Source organism: Eptatretus burgeri, chromosome 9, assembly GCF_056783735.1.
Source record: "Eptatretus burgeri isolate ZD-2024b chromosome 9, Ebu_testis_v1, whole genome shotgun sequence".
NCBI lineage: Eukaryota > Metazoa > Chordata > Myxini > Myxiniformes > Myxinidae > Eptatretus > Eptatretus burgeri.
This window is the reverse complement of record NC_140969.1, coordinates 48198285-48220784: the sequence shown is the minus strand read 5'-3', so window position 1 is coordinate 48220784 and position 22500 is coordinate 48198285. Positions and strand designations below refer to the sequence as shown.

General features: G+C 44.8%; 1 protein-coding gene across 6 annotated transcripts in view; it reads left to right on the top strand.

Moving 5' to 3' along the window:
- The window catches only part of LOC147020089 (uncharacterized), a 190478-nt gene that overhangs the window by 65927 nt on the left and 102051 nt on the right, over positions 1–22500 (top strand). For all 6 annotated transcript variants that reach the window (XM_085895125.1, XM_085895126.1, XM_085895122.1 and 3 more), the window contains 2 exons: positions 18452–18594; positions 19946–19998. In XM_085895125.1, the coding sequence (XP_085751251.1) occupies positions 18452–18594; positions 19946–19998 (196 nt within the window). The remainder of the gene's footprint in view (positions 1–18451; positions 18595–19945; positions 19999–22500) is intronic.

The following is a 22500-nucleotide window of genomic DNA, read 5'->3' as shown; positions in this document are numbered from 1 at the left end:
AGTGAGGTGGATGTAGCGTTCAAAGAATGTATGGCTCAGGACGAGATCACCATGCAGGACTCCGTTATGCAGGTTGACTATACCCCGCAAATAAATGAGTCCGAAATGGGCGCAGTGGCGTGGGCCGCGATGTATGACCCCCCCCCCTCCTCCTCCTTCAAATTCCATCCCCGGTCCCCGGCGGATCCACGCCCGATAATGGCGAATCGACTGCCACGGGGTTATTTGACGTGAGAGAGATGTTTGAGGTGTTGATGAAGGGAATAAACGCCAAAATGGATACAAATGCGCAAAAGATGGAAAATAAAATGGATGTAATGAGGGGTGAGATGCAACGCATGGGGCGAAACCTCCAGTAAGGGCAGAAGGCAATCAGAACGGGCATAAGAGGAATCATGGCGACGCCACGTGGCAGGGACTCTGAACCAACGAGGGGGATTGTGGATGGTGTCGGTCCCGCGATGGAGATGGAGAAATTAAGGGAGGTAGAGGTGATGAGAGATGCCGTCACGGTGATAAGGGAGACGTGTTGGGCGAGACTCAGGAAGGTGACTTTGGCAGAGAGGGAAAAATTAAATGGGGTGACTGATGTGTACGACACATGTAGAGACGAGGGAGATAATAAAGGAGAAAACGGAAATAATAAACGAGGTGACGGAGATAAAACAAGTGGAGGAGAAACTACAGGTAATTGACGAGCACACACAGGTAGGGATAGTGGAGGACAATTGGGGCGATCTGGTGGAATGTCCCATGACTTGGTGCGAGCAGCAGGATGACCCTCTCCAGGAATGAGGGGAGTGACTGTGCCCCCTTGAGGCAGATCGCGATGAGGTGAGTCCGGTTGCGCTTTGCGAGTTGGAGTGGGCAAGTGCTGTGAATGGGTGCACGCGGAGCTTGGGGGGTTTGGAGACCCCAGGAGCGCTTGAGGTAGCGCACATCCCCAGCGTGGTCGTCCCGGTGTGTGTGGTTGCAAGTGTGGCGAAATGCATGCTGGAAAGCACGCATTGTGTGAGTGAAACCGCGTGTGTGAGTGAAACCCCGTGTATGGAAGAAGCACGATGCGTGAGTGAAACCCCGTGTATGGAAGAAGCACGATGCGTGAGTGAAAAGGTGTTTAATGGAGAAGCGCCGTGTGTGAATGAAAGAAACCGCGTGTGTGAGGTCGCGGTATGAAAGAGAAATGGTGGTTGGTATGCGAGAGGGCACAACCGCGTGTCCAAGTGCCATGTTGGAGTGTGTGAGCGTCAGGGCACGGGAGAATGTGCGCGTGAGAGTGCGACAAAGACGGTGCCTGACGAGGTACAAAGGCCGTGTGGCGGCCTTAGCTATTTTGGGGACCGTGCCGGGTTTGAACAGCAGCGAGCGTTGGGTCCGTGCTGTGCTTTGCACGAGGCCACCGCGTGCGCGCCTGCGCGAGTGAAATCCGGTCTGGAAACGTCCGCGGTGGATACAAGCCGATCCCGCGGAACGGACAGAAGCTAGGCTGGATTGTGAATTTGGAACGGACGGGTTCTACAGGCGAGTGTGTATGTGAAGTTCCGACGAGCACCTCGAAATGCGAGGTTTGCTTTGGATGCGCAGGGTGACGTCGTCGCTGCATGGTTGGAATATGGCAGGAGGGGAAATCCCTGCCGGATGTTACCGTCCGAGGAGGGACGAGGTGCGCGAAGCGCGAGCAGCTGCCATGACATCACGGAAGTACGAGTTCGGGGGATGGGTTAGCGATAGTTAGACCGGCTTCATGGGCACATGGGTTGTTCCTCATGGAGCCTGTGGATTGGATTAGTTAGAGGGATTTCAGTTTAGATTTTGGAAATGGAAATTTTTGGAGACATGGACAGACTGGAAATGTGTAGTGGGGACGTAGCTTAGCTATGTAGAGTAAATGGAACGTGCATGAGAATAAGGGATGAAGAGGGAGCACGAGTTAGTTATGAGATTTAATTAGGAAGGATGGCAGTATAGAGTGTTGGTCTGAGTTATGAAATGGAATGAGTGTGGAACAGTGGGCCCAAGTGTGTGAGTGGAGCGAATGTGGTATGCATGGTGCGATGACTGATTGGGGGGAGTAGTGATTCCCACCCAAGAGACCCCGGGGTCATTTTAATGTTAGTTAGTGGGTAGTCAAATTTACTAAAAGGAGGTCGTTTTGTTGTTGGTGTCGAGAGAAGGCACGAAACCCGTTTGGAGGGGTGCAAGAGTTCATGGACCGGCTGGGAGCGTGGCTGTGGAAAGGTGAGTTTTGTGTCGAGGGCACCGGATTCGTCGGCCAGAGTAGGCCAAGGGCCCAAGAGGGGCCGGGATAGTGTAGTGGGCATGGGCGACCCGTCGGAAACGGGACCCGTAGCGCCAGAATGCCACGGGGGCAGTGTAGTGGGCATGGGCGACCCTCGGAAAGGGACCCGGGGCATCAACACGCCACGTGGGCATCGGAGGGGGGCAATGCCAGAGAGGGCAACCCCCCATGTTTATAGGGAGCAGCTCGGCTCGGAGGCAGCCTGCGTGCCTGGGGGTGCCATGGTTAGAGTTCGGCAGAGGGGGAGTTCCTGCCTGTTGAGCCACGCTGCCCAGCCAGGAAATTGTGTGAGGGCATGAATGAAAATTTGAGGGCAAGGCCCAAATTTATTACGGACACCAACACAGGCGACGGGAATCATGGTTTTTAGAACCGATAGTTTTAAAATTTGAGGCGTTTATGGAAAGCCCCAGGGTAGTTTCAGGTCAATGAAAGCTCGGATAGCTAGGAGATGTACCCCTTCGCACTATCCATCCCTTCGCTCGTTTTAGGCCGCTGGACTCACCTTGGTAGATCGCTGAACTCTGAGGAGGCCATTCTGAGGCTTCGTTGGGTGTCGAGACAGGACACCAGTTTCTCCCTATTCCCCTCTAAAACAGGATTTAAGGGGTTGGGAGTAGGCTAGGTGGACATGATAGGCTAGCCGGACAATGACTAAAGGGGGTTAGGGAGACAATTATAAAAGGGAAATAAAAATAAAGAGGGGCTAAATTTTGTTGTGTTTTGTGGCAAATTAAGGGAGTGGGTATGGACAGAGACAGACAAACGTGATAGAGTGGGGGGAGACAGTAGGCTTGGTCCGAGCCCGCCTTCAGAGCGGCCGGCACCACCGCACTCCCTCCAGACCTGATGGAACCACACCAGAGGCCGGCCAGCTTCACCTGCCAGCCTGTTGTGCTGCAGCCACCTGTTCTGCATGGGCTTGCCTTGCCATGCCTAGTTTGCCTGCCTCTGCCATGACCCCATGCCTGCTTGCCCTTGTTTGCGTTTGCCTCTGTGTCCATTCATCACCATGTGCGCCAGGAACATCCAGTTTTGCAACGACTGCCCTGCAGGCAGCCCGTGCATCCATCATGCTCATTTGTGTTTTGCGACCATCTCCATCCATTCCCCTGCATCAATGAACTTTGAAATGACTTTTACCTTCTCCCCTTTCACAGATCACAAGTCCTGGGCCATGGTTAAGTAATGGCTAAGTCAAATGAAAATTGTAAATACGTGGAAACCTCACCTGCATTAGTGGGGCAACTTAGCATAACAATTGTGCATTTCGTGAGGAAAGCACCAAATTTGGCACACTAGTAATAGCCTATCATATTATGAACAGATTTGGATATTGGGCCATCTCAAAATTTTTGATGGCAGTGGAAAATGGCTGCCACAGCCATCAGCGGCTGATTTTGAGATGGCCCAATGTCCACATCTGTTCATAATATGATAGGCTACTCGTGTGCCAAATTTGGTGCTTTCCTCACAAAATGCACAATTGTTGCACAATTGTTATGCTATATTAAGCTAAGTTGCCCCACTGGTGTGTGTGCGAACGTGTGTCCGTGGGCCCGTCTAATCGGTAGGAAATTGTTAAGTGCTCTGTGTGCTGTAAATCTTTGCATTGCATTTCGTATAGTCGGAATAGTTCTGCTCTTACGTGCTTCCCTAGTTCCCCATTATTATTAACTAGTAAAGGTGCCCGTCTTGGACGGGCGTCACTGGCAACATATGGTAAAAGACAGATAGCATGAATGTATTTTAAACAATATATTTTATCATTTTTATCCATTGATCATTATTCAGGTTTTCCCCTACGACTGTCCCGCAGTAGCTCCACTTCGATGACATTACCACGTAGTTTCGTGACTACACAACGTGTACCATTCGTGAGTTCCGGAGGATCCAGAGAGCGCATTCAAATTACAGGGCACCCTACTTTACAGTGATCCAAAAGGCCGGATCAGTTTCGTGTACATATTCATATCTTGTAGATTTTAGCTGGCCGGATCAGTATCGTGTACATATTCATATCTTGTAGATTTTAGCTGGCCGGATCAGTATCGTCTACATATTCATAACTTGTAGATTTTAGCTGATTCTGAAACTGTTAACAGCATGTCGATCGGATGGTTCTGTGATTTTCTACGGTGGTAAACAGAAGTACGACTTAAGCCTGTACGCCACTATGCGGAGACCCGAGGACCTAATATTTCACAACAAACTAAAAACTCACAAAATTTGAAGATATTTTAAATGAACAATTTATTATAATATCAATTAAATATCATTTTTATCCATCGATAATATGAAATGTTCTGTACAGCTGTCGTTGTTCTCCTGGGATCTGCGCATCCATCCACGATCTATGTTCTAATGAAGTGCAGTCGGAATAATAAAAACAGCACCGTGCGGAAGTGTAGGTAATCTCTCCAAAGCTCTCGGAAAGCCTTAAAATGCATCATGATCGGTTTGATTGTGAACAGATATACGGACGGACTGACATCGAGACCGGTTTTATTCGGTCCTCATGAAGTTACCGCTTGATATTACCCATTGAAATAGAGATATGAATACTCAAGTGAGTTTATTATATGTCTCTGATTGATAGCTTATTGACAGCTCAATAACATGAGCAATTTACTATGGCGTATAGTGATTAATAATAACACACTCTACAAAAGATTTTACGAACTCATCTTAGTGGTCCTTTAAAAAATTGGAAACATTTTTATTTCTTTTTTGTGCAATAATTCCTCCCATTTTGCAAATGGAGAACATGAACTGTTTAACTACCATAATCATCAAAACGAATTTTGAGGGGCCTCTTAAGGAAGACAATAATATCATCTATATTAATATATTTCGGCACGCCCCTTTTTTTGTTCCACCATCAGATTTTCCACCGTCAGATTACTATATATGTCAAAGCTTGTTTCATTTCATGCAGTAACAAAAATCTGATGGTGGAACAAAAAAAGGGGCATGCCGAAATATTAATATAGATAATAATAAGATTTAACTACCATAATCATCAAAACGAATTTTGATGGGCCTCTTGAGGAAGACAATAATATCATTGCTATATATGTCAAAGCTTGTTTCATTTCATGCAGTAACAAAAATCTGATGGTGGAACAAAGAAAGGAGCGTGCCGAAATATTAATATAGATAAATACCCCAATTGTTAAATGTTTTCAGCTCATCGTGTCAATTATTTCATTGACTGAGCATTTCGTGTGTTGGGAGTAAGAAAGCCATTGGTTTGCCGTAAAAGGGGGACATTTGGACCGACTGTTCTCGGCAATTAAGCCGCTCGGAATCGTGCACGGGACAGACTCGCCTCGGCGGTTTGTTCCGTACGAGATCTGTCGAGGGTGGAATACCCCGGTAGTTGGATCACGTGGGTATTTAGGTACATTGAAGATTGGCAATCGACCCTACCCCACGTGATCTGCCCATTGGCGTATTTCAGTCCTTGTTCAAGGACCCGTCGCCTGGGACTTATCCGGACGGCGATCTATATTCCGGGCGATCGGTCGGCTGACTCGACTTGCAGCTCCGTCAGAGCGGTTGGTTCGCGGCCGACCCCTGCACCGCAACATATATCTGTTTCACCCAGCATGAGAGTGAAAAACTTTGACAAATGAACAAAGGACAATAATCCAGATTCGTTATAGCTGCTGACTGCAGCTCTGAACTTCTTGATGGATGTTTCACTCATCCATGCGGCATTCTTTTGACAGGTGACGATGTTATTCAAATGAAAATTGTCAGGATGTCAGGTTCTTTAAGTCGTCGTTGTCATGATTTTTTTGTGTTCAACTGCCTGTACGAAAATACGACAAAGTTGTCATTATTTCCACCATGATGACTGGGTCTGTGGTGGAGCCACTATTAATATTGTGACGTCCACGGGACTTGAACAGTCCCGCCAACGTAGAATGAGCCGAAACGATGGAGGCGGTTTATTTATTTATAACCCAAACATGGCGGTTCTAATCGCTCTACCGCAAACGGGACGAGGAAGGTGGCACGAGTCGCTTTTCACTGAGTTGATGATGTTTATTTGTTTTCACTATTAACCAGAAATAACAAGACTCGGCAAGAAAAGGGATCCGGGGCGATTCGACGGGATGGTGTGGGATCGGGCGTGGGGAAAAACACAGACAATTCCAATGAATATACAGATCTCAAACCCTCTAAGGTGCCAAGCACGCACACACACACACACACACACACACACACACACACACACACACACACACACACACACACACACACACACACACACACACACACACACACACACACACACACACACAAAACGTAGCTATTTCTGGTGGTCAGGCTGGACCGTGGTGTGGACGCAACTGTCCCTGGATCGGCGTCGGACGAGCTGGCCTTGCTCTCGTCAGGGGGGCAGGAGAAACCGTGGTGCTGTCGACCTCCTGGTCTTGGCCCAAGTCCGCTCACAGCCGCCAGGGAACCAGTTCTGGCACCAAGTTGCGAGCAGGAGAGGGAGGCAGGTCCGCCCGCCGTTTGACCCCGTACTCCGAGTCAGCAGAACCCCAGAGCCAACCAAGGTGAGGCACGAGGCTCAGCAAGGCTCCAAGACACGATGAAGAACACGATCGAATCAGCACAACAACAAGCACGCTCTCCGCGCAACAGCCTCCACACCAAAAAAAACACGATCTTTTTGTCCCGATCTTCTTCCTCTTCCTTTTCGACCCCGAACAGAACCTTTTTATGCTCCCGTCCTCGTCACTTCCAATCAAGCCGTTTATTGGCCCACCGCCGTCGCCTTCCGCCAATCGTGATCACGGGGCGGAGCCATCCGCAGCACTGTCCTGTGACGGTCACTGCAAGCCTCCAGAGAATACTAAAAGGGGTTTACGCAGACACACTTACCCTATCCCGTATCCCTATCTAATTACGTGACAATTATCATTTCCCCCTTGAAGAAATGGACATTTACTAGACAACTTATCACCACTGAATTGCTACTTATTACATCGAGATCCTGGTAAACTCGAACAGCATGGCATACCTAATTAAACATCCTAATTACCCTTTGAATGCATACCCCCCCCTCTCAAACGTAACACTGCCCCCTCCTCTGGTACCGCAGCTCCTGCAAGGTATATCACAGGCGCTACCATACCAGCCTTAACACTTACTGACTCACACCTAATTAACCTAACGAAATAAAGTAGGAGGGGCAATGGGCAGCGAGTCGCAGCTAACTTACCTATCCTGCTTAGTGCACTACCCCCTTATGGCCTTATCCTCGCCTAAACAATCATTCGTTTTGTTTATTTTTATTTTATTTTATCACATGAGAGCACTGAGCGAAGTTGCACTCCATCTTCTGGATCATCGCTCTTGCCCAACACTCTTCCAGTGATCTGGTGAGGGGAAACAAAAGGTTCCACAAAAACACAACACTTATACTTTACATTCCTACTCTAAGCCTTAACGACACTATTCACAGGATATTTACACTTGACCGCCTCCCCCAGTGGATGCTAATAGACCCAGCGTTACCTGGGGAGCCAATTTTCAAATTTGCTTGCCCCAAAATTATGCGGACATCATGCCCTTGCTGCACATGTCAAGTTGTGTGGGATCGAGTGGGACTCATACATCTTCACAACACTCACACCATGGTCATCATCACATTTCTAGGTCATGGTCCTCATTTTAATCATGCAGGCTGAATCCCGTCGTGGCCGTGGGGTGGGTTACCACAAGATGATGGGGGCATCTCAGGTGCAACCATGCCCACAGGTAAGCTTTAGTCCAACCCAGACGTTTCTCCGCCCCGCTCCCTTTGATTCCCACCCCCCTGGTAGCCATCAGCTCTCATCCCGTACAACACACTGGAAGGGGTCTCACTGGCTCCTCTGGCCTTCCTGGGTCGCCAAGGTCCTACCCGCCTTGGTCGCCCAACCAGACCCTCTCCCAGTTGGCTCCAGACACTGTCACCATTAGCCACCAGGGGTGAATCTCCTTGAAGGGGGTTGCAATTCCGGCTCACCGTGAGCTTCAGCAATCCCTGTGGACAAGCACATCATCCCCACCCACAAAACCCACATGACTCCCCCACCCCATCGGCCTTACATGTGACACCTGCATTTTTAACACTTCGCCGACCATGACCTTCCCTGTTACCACACCATGTCTAATAAAAAATCAATGTGTGCACCATACATTTCACTTCTTAACTTAAAACAACTCACACAGCACTTCTCACCCGATCCACGCACCAGCCATTGGACAGCCACTCGTGCCCGCTTTGTTACCAATTACCCACTGTCCCGATTGTCACTCTAAAACCCAGCAGAACTTACAAACACATGCCACTTTTCCCACAATTCATTTTTTTCCACCAAAGGAGGGCACTTCGCCACAATCTCAGCAGCCGAGCATGGCCGTATATGCTCAGGCCAATCTAGTCTCCCCGACCCCCGACAGTGATCTCCGGACCCGACCTATGAAAGGGCATCTCGGATACACCTGGCGGTTCAGCAGGAGGATTCACCCTCTCCGAGTCTAAAAGTCCATTGGAGGGTCCCTCCATCGCCGGGTACCGGCAATATCGTTGCATGTGTCCTCTTCGCCCGCACCGGAAACAACTCCCCATAAAAGGCCCCCGTGGGTATCGGTGTAATGTCTCTTCTGGTTCCGGACCCCCTCGGCCATAATCGAATTGCTCTATTGGCTGGGCTGGACCCCGCCGCTTTGGCACACCAACTACCGGATTACCCCTTATCAAACTTAACAGTTTCTGGCAAATTTCCTGAAACATTTGGGTAATGCCAATTTCTCCCAGCCCCCCTCCTTGATCCTGGATCTCCGCCTGTCGGACCGTCACCGATGGCCTCTCGGGCACCCGACCCGGCCGCCTCCACGAGGCCAGCCTGGCTGCGCACTCAGCCGCTCGGTGAACGGTGGGTGGATCCTGTAGCTCCACTAGCGCTCGGACCTCAGGGTCCGGAAGAGCAGCTAAAAATTTCTCCAGTGCCAGTCTGTCCCACGCCTCCACTGTAAGGTCCCGATGCGCGATCCTGACTGATTGGTAAATGTCCTGTGCCAGCTCCTGCACTGTCTCACCCGGCTTTAATCTGCGGTGCTGGAGCTGGGCCCGCACCAGATCACAGTTTGCCGCGAACCCAAACCGGCGGCTCAACGCCTCGCAAATGTGGGAGCTGGTCAACATCCCCTCCGTGATCACGTTTAACACATCTGCGGCTGGTCCCCGCAACGTTGCCACCAAATTCCCTGTACGTTCCCGCTCATTCCACCCGTTTAGTCGGGAAATGCACTCAAATTGCGTCAGAAAAGCTTCAACGCTCCCTGACCCGTCGAAATTTACCAGGGGGATCACTTTTACGGTGGCCCGCTTCTCAGTTTCTCCCTTGTCCGAATCCGGCCCAGGGATCAAACACCCTTGTGGCTGCGTATCCAATTTCGGAGCCCACTGTGGCCAAAGATGTTTTGTGGTGAGGGTCTAATGGGTCAATTTTGCCTCCTGTTCCAAACGTTGAATGGACCGATTCACCTCTTCCCGCAGGATCTTCTGGGCCCGCACAACCTCCTCCAAGGCTCCGTCGCGAGTTTGTAGCTGCTCCTCAACCAACCCGGACACTCTACTTACAAAAGACGGCTCTACCAGGCCTTTATCCAAGTCTTCATCTTGGCTCATAATTTTATCTTGTTCATCCAAACGAGCCTCCAATCCTTTTACCTCCTCCGCCAAATTCATCCCTTGCTTCCTCAACTCTCCCCACTCTTCAACTTGCAGCTGCATACGAGCATCCACACAGGCACGATGACGTTCCAGGCTTTCATCCATTTTATCAACCCGAATGTTCGTTGCATCAATTTTATCTACCAATTTTTTTCCGTATATTTTCCCCCTCCAATGTAATTTCTACCTTTGTTTCCTCCAATCTATCCTCGAATTTACTTTGTATTTCCCCCAATTTAACATCCGCACACTCCTGCATCTCAGTTTTCATTTTCTCCATCTTTTCCCCCAATTCATCCCTCATTAAATCAATCCGTGCACCCAACTGTACCCCCATTACCCCCAATTGATCTGCCCTCTGTGTCACGAATTGATTTTCCATTTGTGCCGTCATTTCTGCCCTCTGTGTCACGAATTGATTTGCCATTTGTACCGTCATGTCCCCTATTAAACGTTCCAACAGTGTCTGGATCGACATCGCACCGGTTTCCGGCCCTGCCGGCCCCGTTACGGGCGATGAAGCACGGTCCACGCTCGGAATGGGGGAGGTTCCAACCCTACCCCCCGTCTCTCCCTTCTTCCCCCGACTTGCTGCCAGACACGTGGCCTTCCTCCTCAAACATCTGCACATCCGCGATGGTGCAGAAGTCCCGTTTGCCGCCAATTAATTTAAATTTGAAAAATCCCGCTAAAATTTTCCTGCGCTCGCGCGCTTTTCTGTAATAATTTTATATTCCAATTTGTGGCGAGATTTTAATCTTGGTATATTCTCCCGATACCAAATATAATTTAGAGGGGTTCGAACATCCAACACCCTGACACCAATGTGACGTCCACGGGACTTGAACAGTCCCACCAACGTAGAATGAGCCGAAACGATGGAGGCGGTTTATTTATTTATAACCCAAACATGGCGGTTCTAATCGCTCTACCGCAAACGGGACGAGGAAGGTGGCACGAGTCGCTTTTCACTGAGTTGATGATGTTTATTTGTTTTCACTATTAACCAGAAATAACAAGACTCGGCAAGAAAAGGGATCCGGGGCGATTCGATGGGATGGTGTGGGATCGGGCGTGGGGAAAAACACAGACAATTCCAATGAATATACAAATCTCAAACCCTCTAAGGTGCCAAGCACACACACACACACACACACACACACACACACACACACACACACACACACACACACACACACACACACACACACACACACACACACACACACACACACACACACACACACACACAACGTAGCTATTTCTGGTGGTCAGGCTGGACCGTGGTGTGGACGCAACTGTCCCTGGATCGGCGTCGGACGAGCTGGCCTTGCTCTCGTCAGGGGGGCAGGAGAAACCGTGGTGCTGTCGACCTCCTGGTCTTGCCCCAAGTCCGCTCACAGCCGCCAGGGAACCAGTTCTGGCGCCAAGTTGCGAGCAGGAGAGGGAGGCAGGTCCGCCCGCCGTTCGAACCCGTACTCCGAGTCAGCAGAACCCCAGAGCCAACCAAGGTGAGGCACGAGGCTCAGCAAGGCTCCAAGACACGATGAAGATCACGATCGAATCAGCACAACAAGAAGCACGCTCTCCGCGCAACAGCCTCCACACCAAAAAAAAACACGATCTTTTTGTCTCGATCTTCTTCCTCTTCCTTTTCGACCCCGAACGGAACCTTTTTATGCTCCCGTCCTCCTCATTTCCAATCGAGCCGTTTATTGGCCCACCGCCGTCGCCTTCCGCCAATCGTGATCACGGGGCGGAGCCATCCGCAGTACTGTTCTGTGACGTCACGGCAAGCCTCCAGAGAATACTAAAAGGGGTTTACGCAGACACACTTACCCTATCCCTATCTAATTACGTGACAATTATCATTTCCCCCTTGAAGAAATGGACATTTACTAGACAACTTATCACCACTGAATTGCTACTTATTACATCGAGATCCTGGTAAACTCGAACAGCATGGCATACCTAATTAAACATCCTAATTACCCTTTGAATGCATACCCCCCCTCTCAAACGTAACAATATTGTCTCAAGCAAACTAGAAATCCACTTTGTGACATCCATATCCTTCGTTTCTAAGTTTTTGTTTTTCTTTAAATGCTCCACTTCCACTTTTGTGGCCGTCACCTTTTGTTGATCCACCTGACTAACATTTCTGTCCCACCATGGCTGCATGACGATGTTACGCTCCAGACAGAAGCACTTTGCCTATTTCTGCCATCTAATATATAAAGCTCATTCTAACCACTCACTCGTATTAATGTTTGGGACCTTCCGGGTGATGTAGAAATCTGGAATGTCGCGTGCCGATGGACACCGAAGCTGATACACTGGGAAAAATCACAGAACCCTCGGAATGTGTCCGTAAATAAAAAAAAAATTTCAATGGGAAAAAACCAAATGCAGGTGAATGATGAGACAATGGGGATGCACGGTTTGTGATTGCTCACAGTGGAAGCATAATGTGCTAGTTGCATCCACCTCTACTTTCTCTCCCAGTGATCGAGCCTGTCAACGTTTCCACAGAGATTGCATTTCATTGAGTATTCATTTGTCTCCCTTCCTGGAAATTGTGTCCAATGCAAGTTTAAAGTAATGCTGGCTTAATTTATGGATAATTACCAGGCTTGAGACTTCATGAAGATTTGTATTTGATTTTTGAAAAAAAGTAATTTGACATTTTGTGAAAGCTTATTCAAAGCCGTCTGGTGGAAGACACCTCAGCACTACCGCGACAGCAGTCAGAACTGCTAAGTTCAATCCTGGAGTTTAAATCTTGAAATTTAGCTGAGATTGAGATTCTATAGCTTATGGCATTTGCCAGAATGAAATAAAGCCACGAATGCTGGTTTATCCAGGTGTTTATAGGCATTGCAATGTACCCAGCGATTTGTAGGTTTGATCATTCGATGACATATGAGTGGGGAAAGTGGAGGGAGCCGGGGGGGGGGGGAGCTTTATCATGAAGAAAGCATTGCGGCCTGTTCTAAGTTGAGGCATTGTTGAGCAGCCCCCAAAAAATGGCGAATCAAGACCCCAACGAGGTGACCAAGGATGAACCTTGATAAAGGTAAATTAAATGAGGCTATTAATTATCTTCAAAAGGGGTGTTTAAATTGATTCAAATACCCAATTTTCATTCATGCACTACCTTGGAGTTCCCTTGGTATACATGCAAAGGTTCAGACATTTAGGTTTCATGGTTTTGGAGTTATGTAGGAGACACACATACTGACATTTTATTATTGTAGTTAGATTATGCTTACCTTGGGCTGTTAAGGTTTTACAGGGGTGCTTTGTCCCACTGATTTCTGCCTCTGTTATGCTGGTACTTTCAATTCCAATTGAAGGATGCCTTCCAGCACTTGACTTTGTCGAACATGGACACCTCCCTAATATTGCCTCTTTATTGTTCTGAGCTGGTCTAGTTCATTATTCAATTATTACAGAAATCACAGCAGTTGAGAGTAGATATTAGGGAAAAGCAGAAATCATCCATTGAGACTAACGGATGGGAGCGACTTAACTCTGCTGTTCCTGATGAGATAGGTACTTTGTCTGATGTTGCCAGTTTTGCAACTATGCTCAATGTTGAATTTCTAATGATTATTTTATTTGGGTGCCTGTCTTGCCATTGTGGTTGAGTTTTTACAGGCTGTAACATGATTGAAATTTTTGCGTTTGGTGAACCTTTTGTAGCTGCATCCAAGTCAGAACTCATGAATCATCATGGAAGTTACATTCCAGAAATGATTAAAATGTATTGATGTCAAATATCCAGCAAGTCTTCACTTAATGTTGTAGTTACGTTCCTGAAAACTGCGACTTTAACTGAAACGACTTTAAGCTAATCGAATTTTCCCATCATAATTCATGTAAATAGAAGGGGGCAATGGGGGGAAGGAAGGTGGGTTAGTTTTCCAGGGAATTTTTTTTATCGTTGGACAAAATGCATTATTTACATATGGAGTATAAGTTTTAAATAATTGAAAACAAACAATTGAATATCATCTCCAGTTACTTCAGGTCTTCATTCGTTATCTCTTCTCCGTGTGATTTCAGAAGTTGTGTAATATCAGCTTCTTCCACCTCATCAAAACCCGCTTTATTAGCCATGCTGAGGATAACTTTCTCCATCACGGGGACAACATATTTAAATCCTTTCGTGTCATTGACACATTCAGGCCACAACTTCCTACACACACCATTCATGCACACCTGAGTACCATGCACAGCCCAGAACCCACCGATTGTTATCGATGCACAGCTCGGTGTATATATGTGTGTGTGTGTGTGTGTGTGTGTGTGTGTGTGTGTGTGTGTGTGTGTGTGTGTGTGTGTGTGTGTGTGTGTGTGTGTGTGTGTGTGTGTGTGTGTGTGTGTGTGTGTGTGTGTGCGTATATATATATATATATATATATATATATATATAATATATATATATATATATATATATATATATATATATATATATATATATGAGGCGCTGCGAGGAGGAGTGATATAAGGGACACATCGGCCATTTTGGAGTTAATGTCATATTGCACTATTTTAACCCTTACCCTATCATCTGAGCCTATCATTATCATATCATTAAAAAATGTCACTTACATCACTCTTCCTCGTGGGCCTCATATATGTATGTATGTATGTGTAGTATGTATGTGTATATATGTATGTATATGTATATATATGTATGTATATGTATATGTATATATATATATATATATATATATATATATATATATATATATATATATATATATATATATATATATATATATATATGTGCTGTACATATTCTTATACATCAGAATTTATGGGACAGCTTACACACCTGTATTTATGATATGGTTTATACTGTAGCTTTATTAAAATGAGGAAACCATTAATTTTGCACTGAATCAGACGTAAAACAAATTTATACCGGAATGGTGAACGACATTAAAGGAGTTTGTTCTCTAATAGATTAGTGACAATAACAAAACAATATTAACCGGGACGATGTTGAGCGAGGACTTGCTTTACTGGGTTAGTAAAATATATTTGATACAAGAAAAAGAAAAAAAATGACAAGTTTTCAGAAAAATGTAAAAATATAAAAGGATAAAATCTCAAAAAAAATAACCAAACAAGGCAGGAATGACACCACATTACGATACCACAATCCGACACAATCCTATTCTGGTTTCGTGTCATCTTTTGATATTTTACTTTTGTTGTGAGATTGTGATGGAATGTCAAAAGATATTATGATGCTAAACCAGAGGAGGATTGTTGTCATGTGGTGAAATTCTTCATTGTTATTCTTTTTCTTCTTCGTTCTTCTTCCTCAATCTTCTTCATCAATCCCACAACAAAAGTAAAATGTAAAAAGATGTCATGATGGTAATTCATTAGTGTTGTGGCATCGTAATGTGGTGTCATTCTTACCTCGTTTTGTTGTTTTTTGAGATTTCATCCCTCTGTTTTTACATTTTTCTTAAAATGTATTTTTGTTGTTGTTTGTTTGTTTGTTTCTGCAATTTTTTTGAAATAATTAAATGCTTAATGTTTCACCCAATTTGTTATTTTTGCATGAATTGAATGCATTTGTTATTAAATTCTGCTTGTGGTACATTCTACCCCTCGCCCCCTCAATCCTGGCTTTTGTCTCAGTCCACGACATGGATTACCACTACTGAACTGAAAATAAATAGAATGCTCATTGCCATTCACAACACACAGTGCCTGCTGTGGCTACCAGATGCCATCTTGGTTAGCACTCGTTGCTGGGTGAAGGCGATTTCCATCAATGCGTTTGCATGCAATTTAGAATGAAAAACGATTGCATTATTTTCACTTTTTGTGTGATTGTTTTCAATAGTAAACTTTATCATAGTAAGTAGACCACTTTCCTTTTCACAATAATCTTTGAGAACAAATATTTATTTGGGAGCATGAAGAACTCGGGGCATTTTAAGGAAGCTTATGAAGATCAAGTGTGCCCGTTTTCACAATTATTTTTTGGGGGTCAAAATTGAAAACATGAATATACCTGTCGTTTTTATTCCCCGCCGTGTGGCGGAAGTGGGATATTGTTGTCACCCAGGTCGTCCGGCTGTTCGTCCGTCCGGGCGTCAACATTTATAGCTGTGAGTGCGATGACTCATAAACTGTTCGCCATATCGATTTGAAATTTGAGTCACACATGTACCACCTGAAAAGGAAGAACCCTATTGATTTTGGGCGTGGCCGGATCCAAGATGTCCGATTGGGGCGGCCATCTTGAAAAAAATGTTTTTTGTACTAAATGGAAAACCGCTTATCTGATTTCAATTATTTTTGGTTACTACGTTCCTCACCCCTGGGGAACTTTTTTGAGATGATGACCAAATGGTGTTTTGTTTCCAATTCACCTCCCTCATTATCTGGAATATGTATGACCTTTTTCATTCAATGGTGGGGGATTCCCCATCTCTGATGGTATATTTTTATTATTATGTACCAAAAATGATGCAAATCAAAGTGTTGAAATATAACCAACTATGTATTATAATACCCAAATTGTTGGCAGAGTGAGCAGCTGAGAGAATGTGCAAGTCTGCTGTAGGCAGGGTGATTTAATCAGTTTGTGTGCCGTCCCACGGATAGACATGAAACTGTGGATGTCTTGTCGCACACTCGTCCACCTCAAAACTGTCTAGCCTGGGTTTGAATCCTGACCCACATATATACTGTCATCCTGGTGTATCCCATGCAGGGTGATTAATCAATGTGTGTGCCTTCCCTCGGATGGACGTAAAACTGGACGTCCCGTCGCACAATCGCTTCTAAGCTGCCTAGTTATCGCTGGCACCAGCCGGTTTGTGAAAGACTTGGGTCAAACTTCCTTCGGCTGATCCGATGAGAAGGTGGGATTAATGGTGGCTGATAACATAAATACACTCGTTAATCCTCCTAAAAAAGAATGTTGTAAACCAATTTGCGACCAACAAACAAATCGATTTACCAACAAGGTCCATGTGGTGAATGAAATATCACTACAGTATCATAGCTTCTCGTTTGGTAGAGTAAAACTACACCATTTCTGTTCATAAACATATAAAAATATCTGTGAAATGTCTTTCCACAACCCTCCCATAACAGATTCGAGCAGTTTATTGCCGCACAAAATGTCGTTTTAACATTTACTTGGTTTTTTTCAATCTGGGACGCGCTCAAAACCACCCTGATCCGTGACGTGTCAGCCAAATAGTGCTGACAAAGATGGCACGAGTCACGTGACCTCTTGCTAATGGTGGTGACACTTTTCAAGGGTTTTGAGCATTCTATTTATTTTTCAATGTTTTATATATTTTGTTTTTTGGCATGGATTAAATTGTTTTAATACCTGTATCAGTTGATTTGAGTGATGGTTTGAATATGTATCGCTTTTGGAATGGCAGTGTCCATTTCCACCCCCCCCCCCCACGGCCCCATGATACTGTCCTGGTTTGGTTGAGTCCACATTTACATTCGATTTCTTTTCATAATAAAACTATTAATATTTGATTTCTCTTTTTTAAATTTTGGGTTGCATGCACGAGCCCAGAGACAAAGTAACTTCCTCGCGTTGGAATCACTATCATGGCTTCAGTAGTTATTGAGGTCGGTTCGGCTTCAGTTTTACATTGTTTTTAGAGGTGACCAAGAAGAAGTACAACTTGCCGATTTAGCGATCTTTCGTGTTGCTTTAGCAATGTATTCCGGCATCTTTTTCAGTATTGGTAGTTCAGAAAACGCTCGAGAATACAACTTATGGATTTTAAATGCTTATGACTTCACTCTACAGTAGTTTATGATCCTATCATTGTATACACATTTAAATGGGTGGCCATATTTTCCCCTGTGTCAAACCACCTATATGAAATACTACCATACTCCATGATAATTATAAAAATATACAGAAATATATCATCCTTTATGAGTGATTTGGTAAAATACAATAGATCAAATTTGTTCTTTGGTTTGTAAAAGTTATTATACAAACCCTCATTTGAATTGTCCATCACTGTTGCTGTTCATCACAAAACAGGCTTATTCTTGACACAAGGTGTATCATAAATGAATGGTGAACAATTTGAATTGCATATAAGAAAACAGATGTGTGGGTGAGAAGTAACTGTGAGTATTGGTCAAAATGTCTTCACTACTGAAAGAATGGCTGCTGCAAGTGCAATCTTGTGTCGTTCCAGGCAGTGTCACATATTATTCTCAGGAGTGCATTAGTTTATCGATGTCATTGGAATACAGGTCGTGTTTATTTTGTGTGAAATGTTTTGAAACCTTCCACACTCGTTCCAGCATTTCAATGTAGTATTACTCGTTTTTTGGGGTGCAAAGTTGTACCAACTACTTGTGTTAACCAATTGTTTATCCAGATTATGAGCTGCAGGTAGCAGTGATGGAGGTTGTGTGCCGGCTCGTGAAGAAGGAGAAAAGGAAGGAACTGTCATCACAGTGGTTTGACCTGGATTTTGTGGTGGAAGCTTTCTGTGCGATCAACGACTCGTACTTTGAAACGGTATTGATTTGGGTTGGGGATGGAGTGGAATTTGGCTTGGGCAGGGAGCGTTAGTTAGGGCTTTATCTCCCAGATCCATCAATCTTTCATGAACCAGGGAACCAAAGTCATTGTACTTGTGGCCACCTGGTTCTTAAACTTTCCTTTTTAAGTAATCTTCCATCAAGTATATATACATTTTTGTATGTGATTTGCAGGCTGGTAATATTTGAGCCGCTTTTATGATTTTTTTTTTTTGACTCACCATTTGACTTGAAAATGTGACAGAGCTTGTGAATCGATCATTTAAACTTGAACCGTTAATCCTTTCACTTTCTATAAGAGTGATTTTGGAGTCATTATAAATGTAATTCTTCACATCAATATTTCCTTGGGAAGGATGATTTAAAATATATAAGAAGGAAAATAAACAGATAAGTGGGAGAGAACTTGTGATGCAGGGTGTGGATGTTGTCAGGTTGGCTTGCGAGAATTGAAATAACTAGTACGTGCCCGTATGTACGTGGCCGTATGTGCAAAAAAAAACCCCCAAAAAAAACTTTCAAAACACGTGCCAGAAACAACAAACACACAGGCAGTTCATTCACTCTCGTAAACGACGACTGGATTGGGGCATTGTGTTTATCTATAAATGCGCATAAGAAATCGAGAAATTATTAGAATACATTAAATCATCACTATCCGGAAGTCCATACGCTGAGGATCTTTTCCCCATCGGCTATGCCAACGCAGCAACGTTTCCTGTCATTGGTAACTAAATGGCGCCCTTTCCCCATCAGCCACGCCTACGCAGCAACGTGTCCTGTCATTGGTAACTAAATGGCTCCCTTTCCCCATCGGCCACGCCAACGCAGCAACGTGTCCTGTCATTGGTAACTCAATGGCGCCCTTTCCCCATCGGCCACGCCCACGCAGCAACGTGTCCTGTTATTGGTTTGGTAAATAAATGGCCATAACTTGGGAAGTGCATGTCCGATTAATATCAAACCTTGAAAAGGCACATACTCAGGCCCCAGCAATATACCTGGCAAGTTTCAATTAGATCGGACCAGTGGTTGTCGAGAAACAGCGGTCGCACACGCACACGCACACGCACACGCACACACACCACACACTGCTGGAATTATAGATAGATGTGACCCAAGATGTGGGACTCGAGACTTGACACTTTTGATTTTATGTCTGATGATTTGTATGCCATGCAGTTTCCAATGACTTGTACATATTAATGTTTTGATTGTTTCTCTGTATGCATGACAGGTAGTTGTGTCAATTACCTATTTCAGCATATTTTGGTATCACTGTTCATGCCATGTTTTTAAGCCTGATTAAACTTTTTTATTTATGGTAGGACTGCAGGAACTTCTTGAACATCGTCAATGGGATGCGGCAAGATGAATGCAGGTTTGTATATTTTAGGTTCTCTTAAAATCCCCAGCTTAATTAAATAGCCTTGTATTGAGCAGCACGCTGTTTTTTGATTTTGTTTGGTCTTCGTAGCCTTAGATGGCCATTGATATGAGACTTGCAAACTACCTAAGTGTGTGAATTTGTTTATAGTATAGAAGCTGCTGTGCAGAATTAAGGCACACTTTGAGCTTGCGAGCAGTATCTTGAGATGTCCAAGAAGACCAGACCACCTACTACCTGCAATTTTAGGCAGGAATTTTAAATTTTGTTCAAGATACTGGTGGTAACTCACTGACTCTTCTTGAAAGAAGTCTGTTGGATGTTGAAAGAGACCATCCAACAACAACCAATGCTGGCAGATGGAACAACTTGTTCAACATCCATCCAAAAGATGATGCACATACTGATTCACTGCAATGAATGTGAAGCACCAAAGTGATAGTTTTTGACTGGGTTGAGATTTGAACCCAGGTTAGACATCCCAAAGGAGAATGCGCATTCTTCTAAGCTACCCTGCTCAGCCTTTTTCTGCTCTTCTGGCTAAACAGTCTTGACACCTACTAAACAAGATGTGATTTGCTGGCTTTCTTATGACTCGTATTTAAAACGTACTTAAATTTTGCCTCGATTTTCAAAGTAAAAATTGCAGGCTGCATGTTCTTTTGCTTGAATGTTTAATTTGACCATAAGCGATCTGTGGATCATTTTGTGTATGTCATATCTTCCTGAAATCCCAATTTTCATTTTTATTACATGTTCTTCAACTTGATAAAATTCAGTGAATTTCTGAAAATCTTTAACACAATTTGATAATTGTTTATGACAGTTGAAACCTTTGGAAAACGATACTATTTATTATATACTGGCAAATACAACCCGTCGTTTTGCTGAAGGGAATATTAAGAGGAGGTAGTGGGACTCTGGCAGATGTGACTCCCAGTTTAACGTCCATGCGAGAGATGGCACACACATTAATGAATTACCCTGCTTGTGAAACACTGGGATGACAGTTTATAGATGGGTCTCCCATCCCTCTGCCTCTCCCTCTTTCCCACTCCTCTGCCTGTGGAAAGGGGAGAATCAGAGGGGGTGGGTATAGGGGAGAGGCATAGGGGATGGGTATTCTGGCAGATACGATGCCCGCTTTAATGTCCATCCAAGAGATGGCACACACATTGATGAATCACCCTGCTTGTGAAACACTGGAATGCCAGTTTATAGCTGGGTCGGGGTTCAAACCCAGGCGAAACGGCTCGGAGCAAACGTGCATACCTCTTAGCTACCTTGCCATGACCTATCGATTCATATATGTATAGATGTGTATAATTATGTATATGTGTATATATGTACATACACACCACCGGCCGAAAGTTTTAGAACACCCCTATTTTTTCAGTTTTTACTGAAATTTAAGCAGTTCAAGTCCAGTGAATAACCTGAAATTGTACAAAACCAAGCAGTAAACTGCCAGAGGTTAAAAAAAAACAAAAGTTTACGTGACCAAAAACTGAAAAATAATGTAAATTTCAGAGTTGTTAAAAAGATCCTTTTCAGGGAACAAGTAATGTGTTGCAACTGCAGCTGTTTTGCAGCAATGGAAGTAAATTAAGCCTTGAAAGTTGATGCAAATAATTCCTATAGGTATCCCAACTTTTGTTGATTAGTTACAAACCCTCTGTCTATATAAAAGCAGTGTTGGAACAGATTTTGTTGCTATACCCTCTGAAGCATTATTTGGACAATATTGCACTGCAAAAGTAGTATATAGCTATCATAATGGTGAGAAAAAGACAATTAACAAAGGAAGACAGACAGATCATTATAACCCTTAATTGTGTAGCTCTTTCCTTGAGAGAAATTGCAAAGCAAGTCAAGGTGTCAGTGAGTACAGTTTCCTACACCATCAAAAGGCACTTGGAAACTGGAGGAAACTCTGACAGGAAGAGGTCTGGCAGACCCAAAGCCACAACACAATCAGAAGACGAGTTTCTGAGAGTCAACAGGTTGCGTGATAGGCGGCTCACAGGACAGCAGCTTCAAGCACAGCTTAACACTGGTCGAAGTAAGGAAGTCTCAGTTTAAACTGTGAAGAGAAGACTTTGAGGTGCAAGTTTGACAAGACGAGTGGCAGTAAGAAAGCCATTGCTAAGATGGCAAAATAAGAAAAAGAGGCTTGCTGGGCCATGAAGCACTGCCAGTGGACTACTGAAAACTGGAAGAAGGTCTTATGAACCGATGAATGAAAATTTGAAATCTTTGGTTCATCACGCAGGGTTTTTGTATGCCGTCGAGTTGGCGAAAGGATGGTTCATCAGTGTGTGACACCAACTGTCAAACATGGAAGAGGAAGCATGATGATCTGGGGCTCTTTTGCTGGATCCAAAGTTGGCGACTTGCACAGAGTGACTGGCACCCTGAATCAAAGGGCTACCACAGCTTTTTGCAGTGACGTACAATGCCCTCTGGTCTATGCCAAGTTGGTCAGGGTTCATCCGA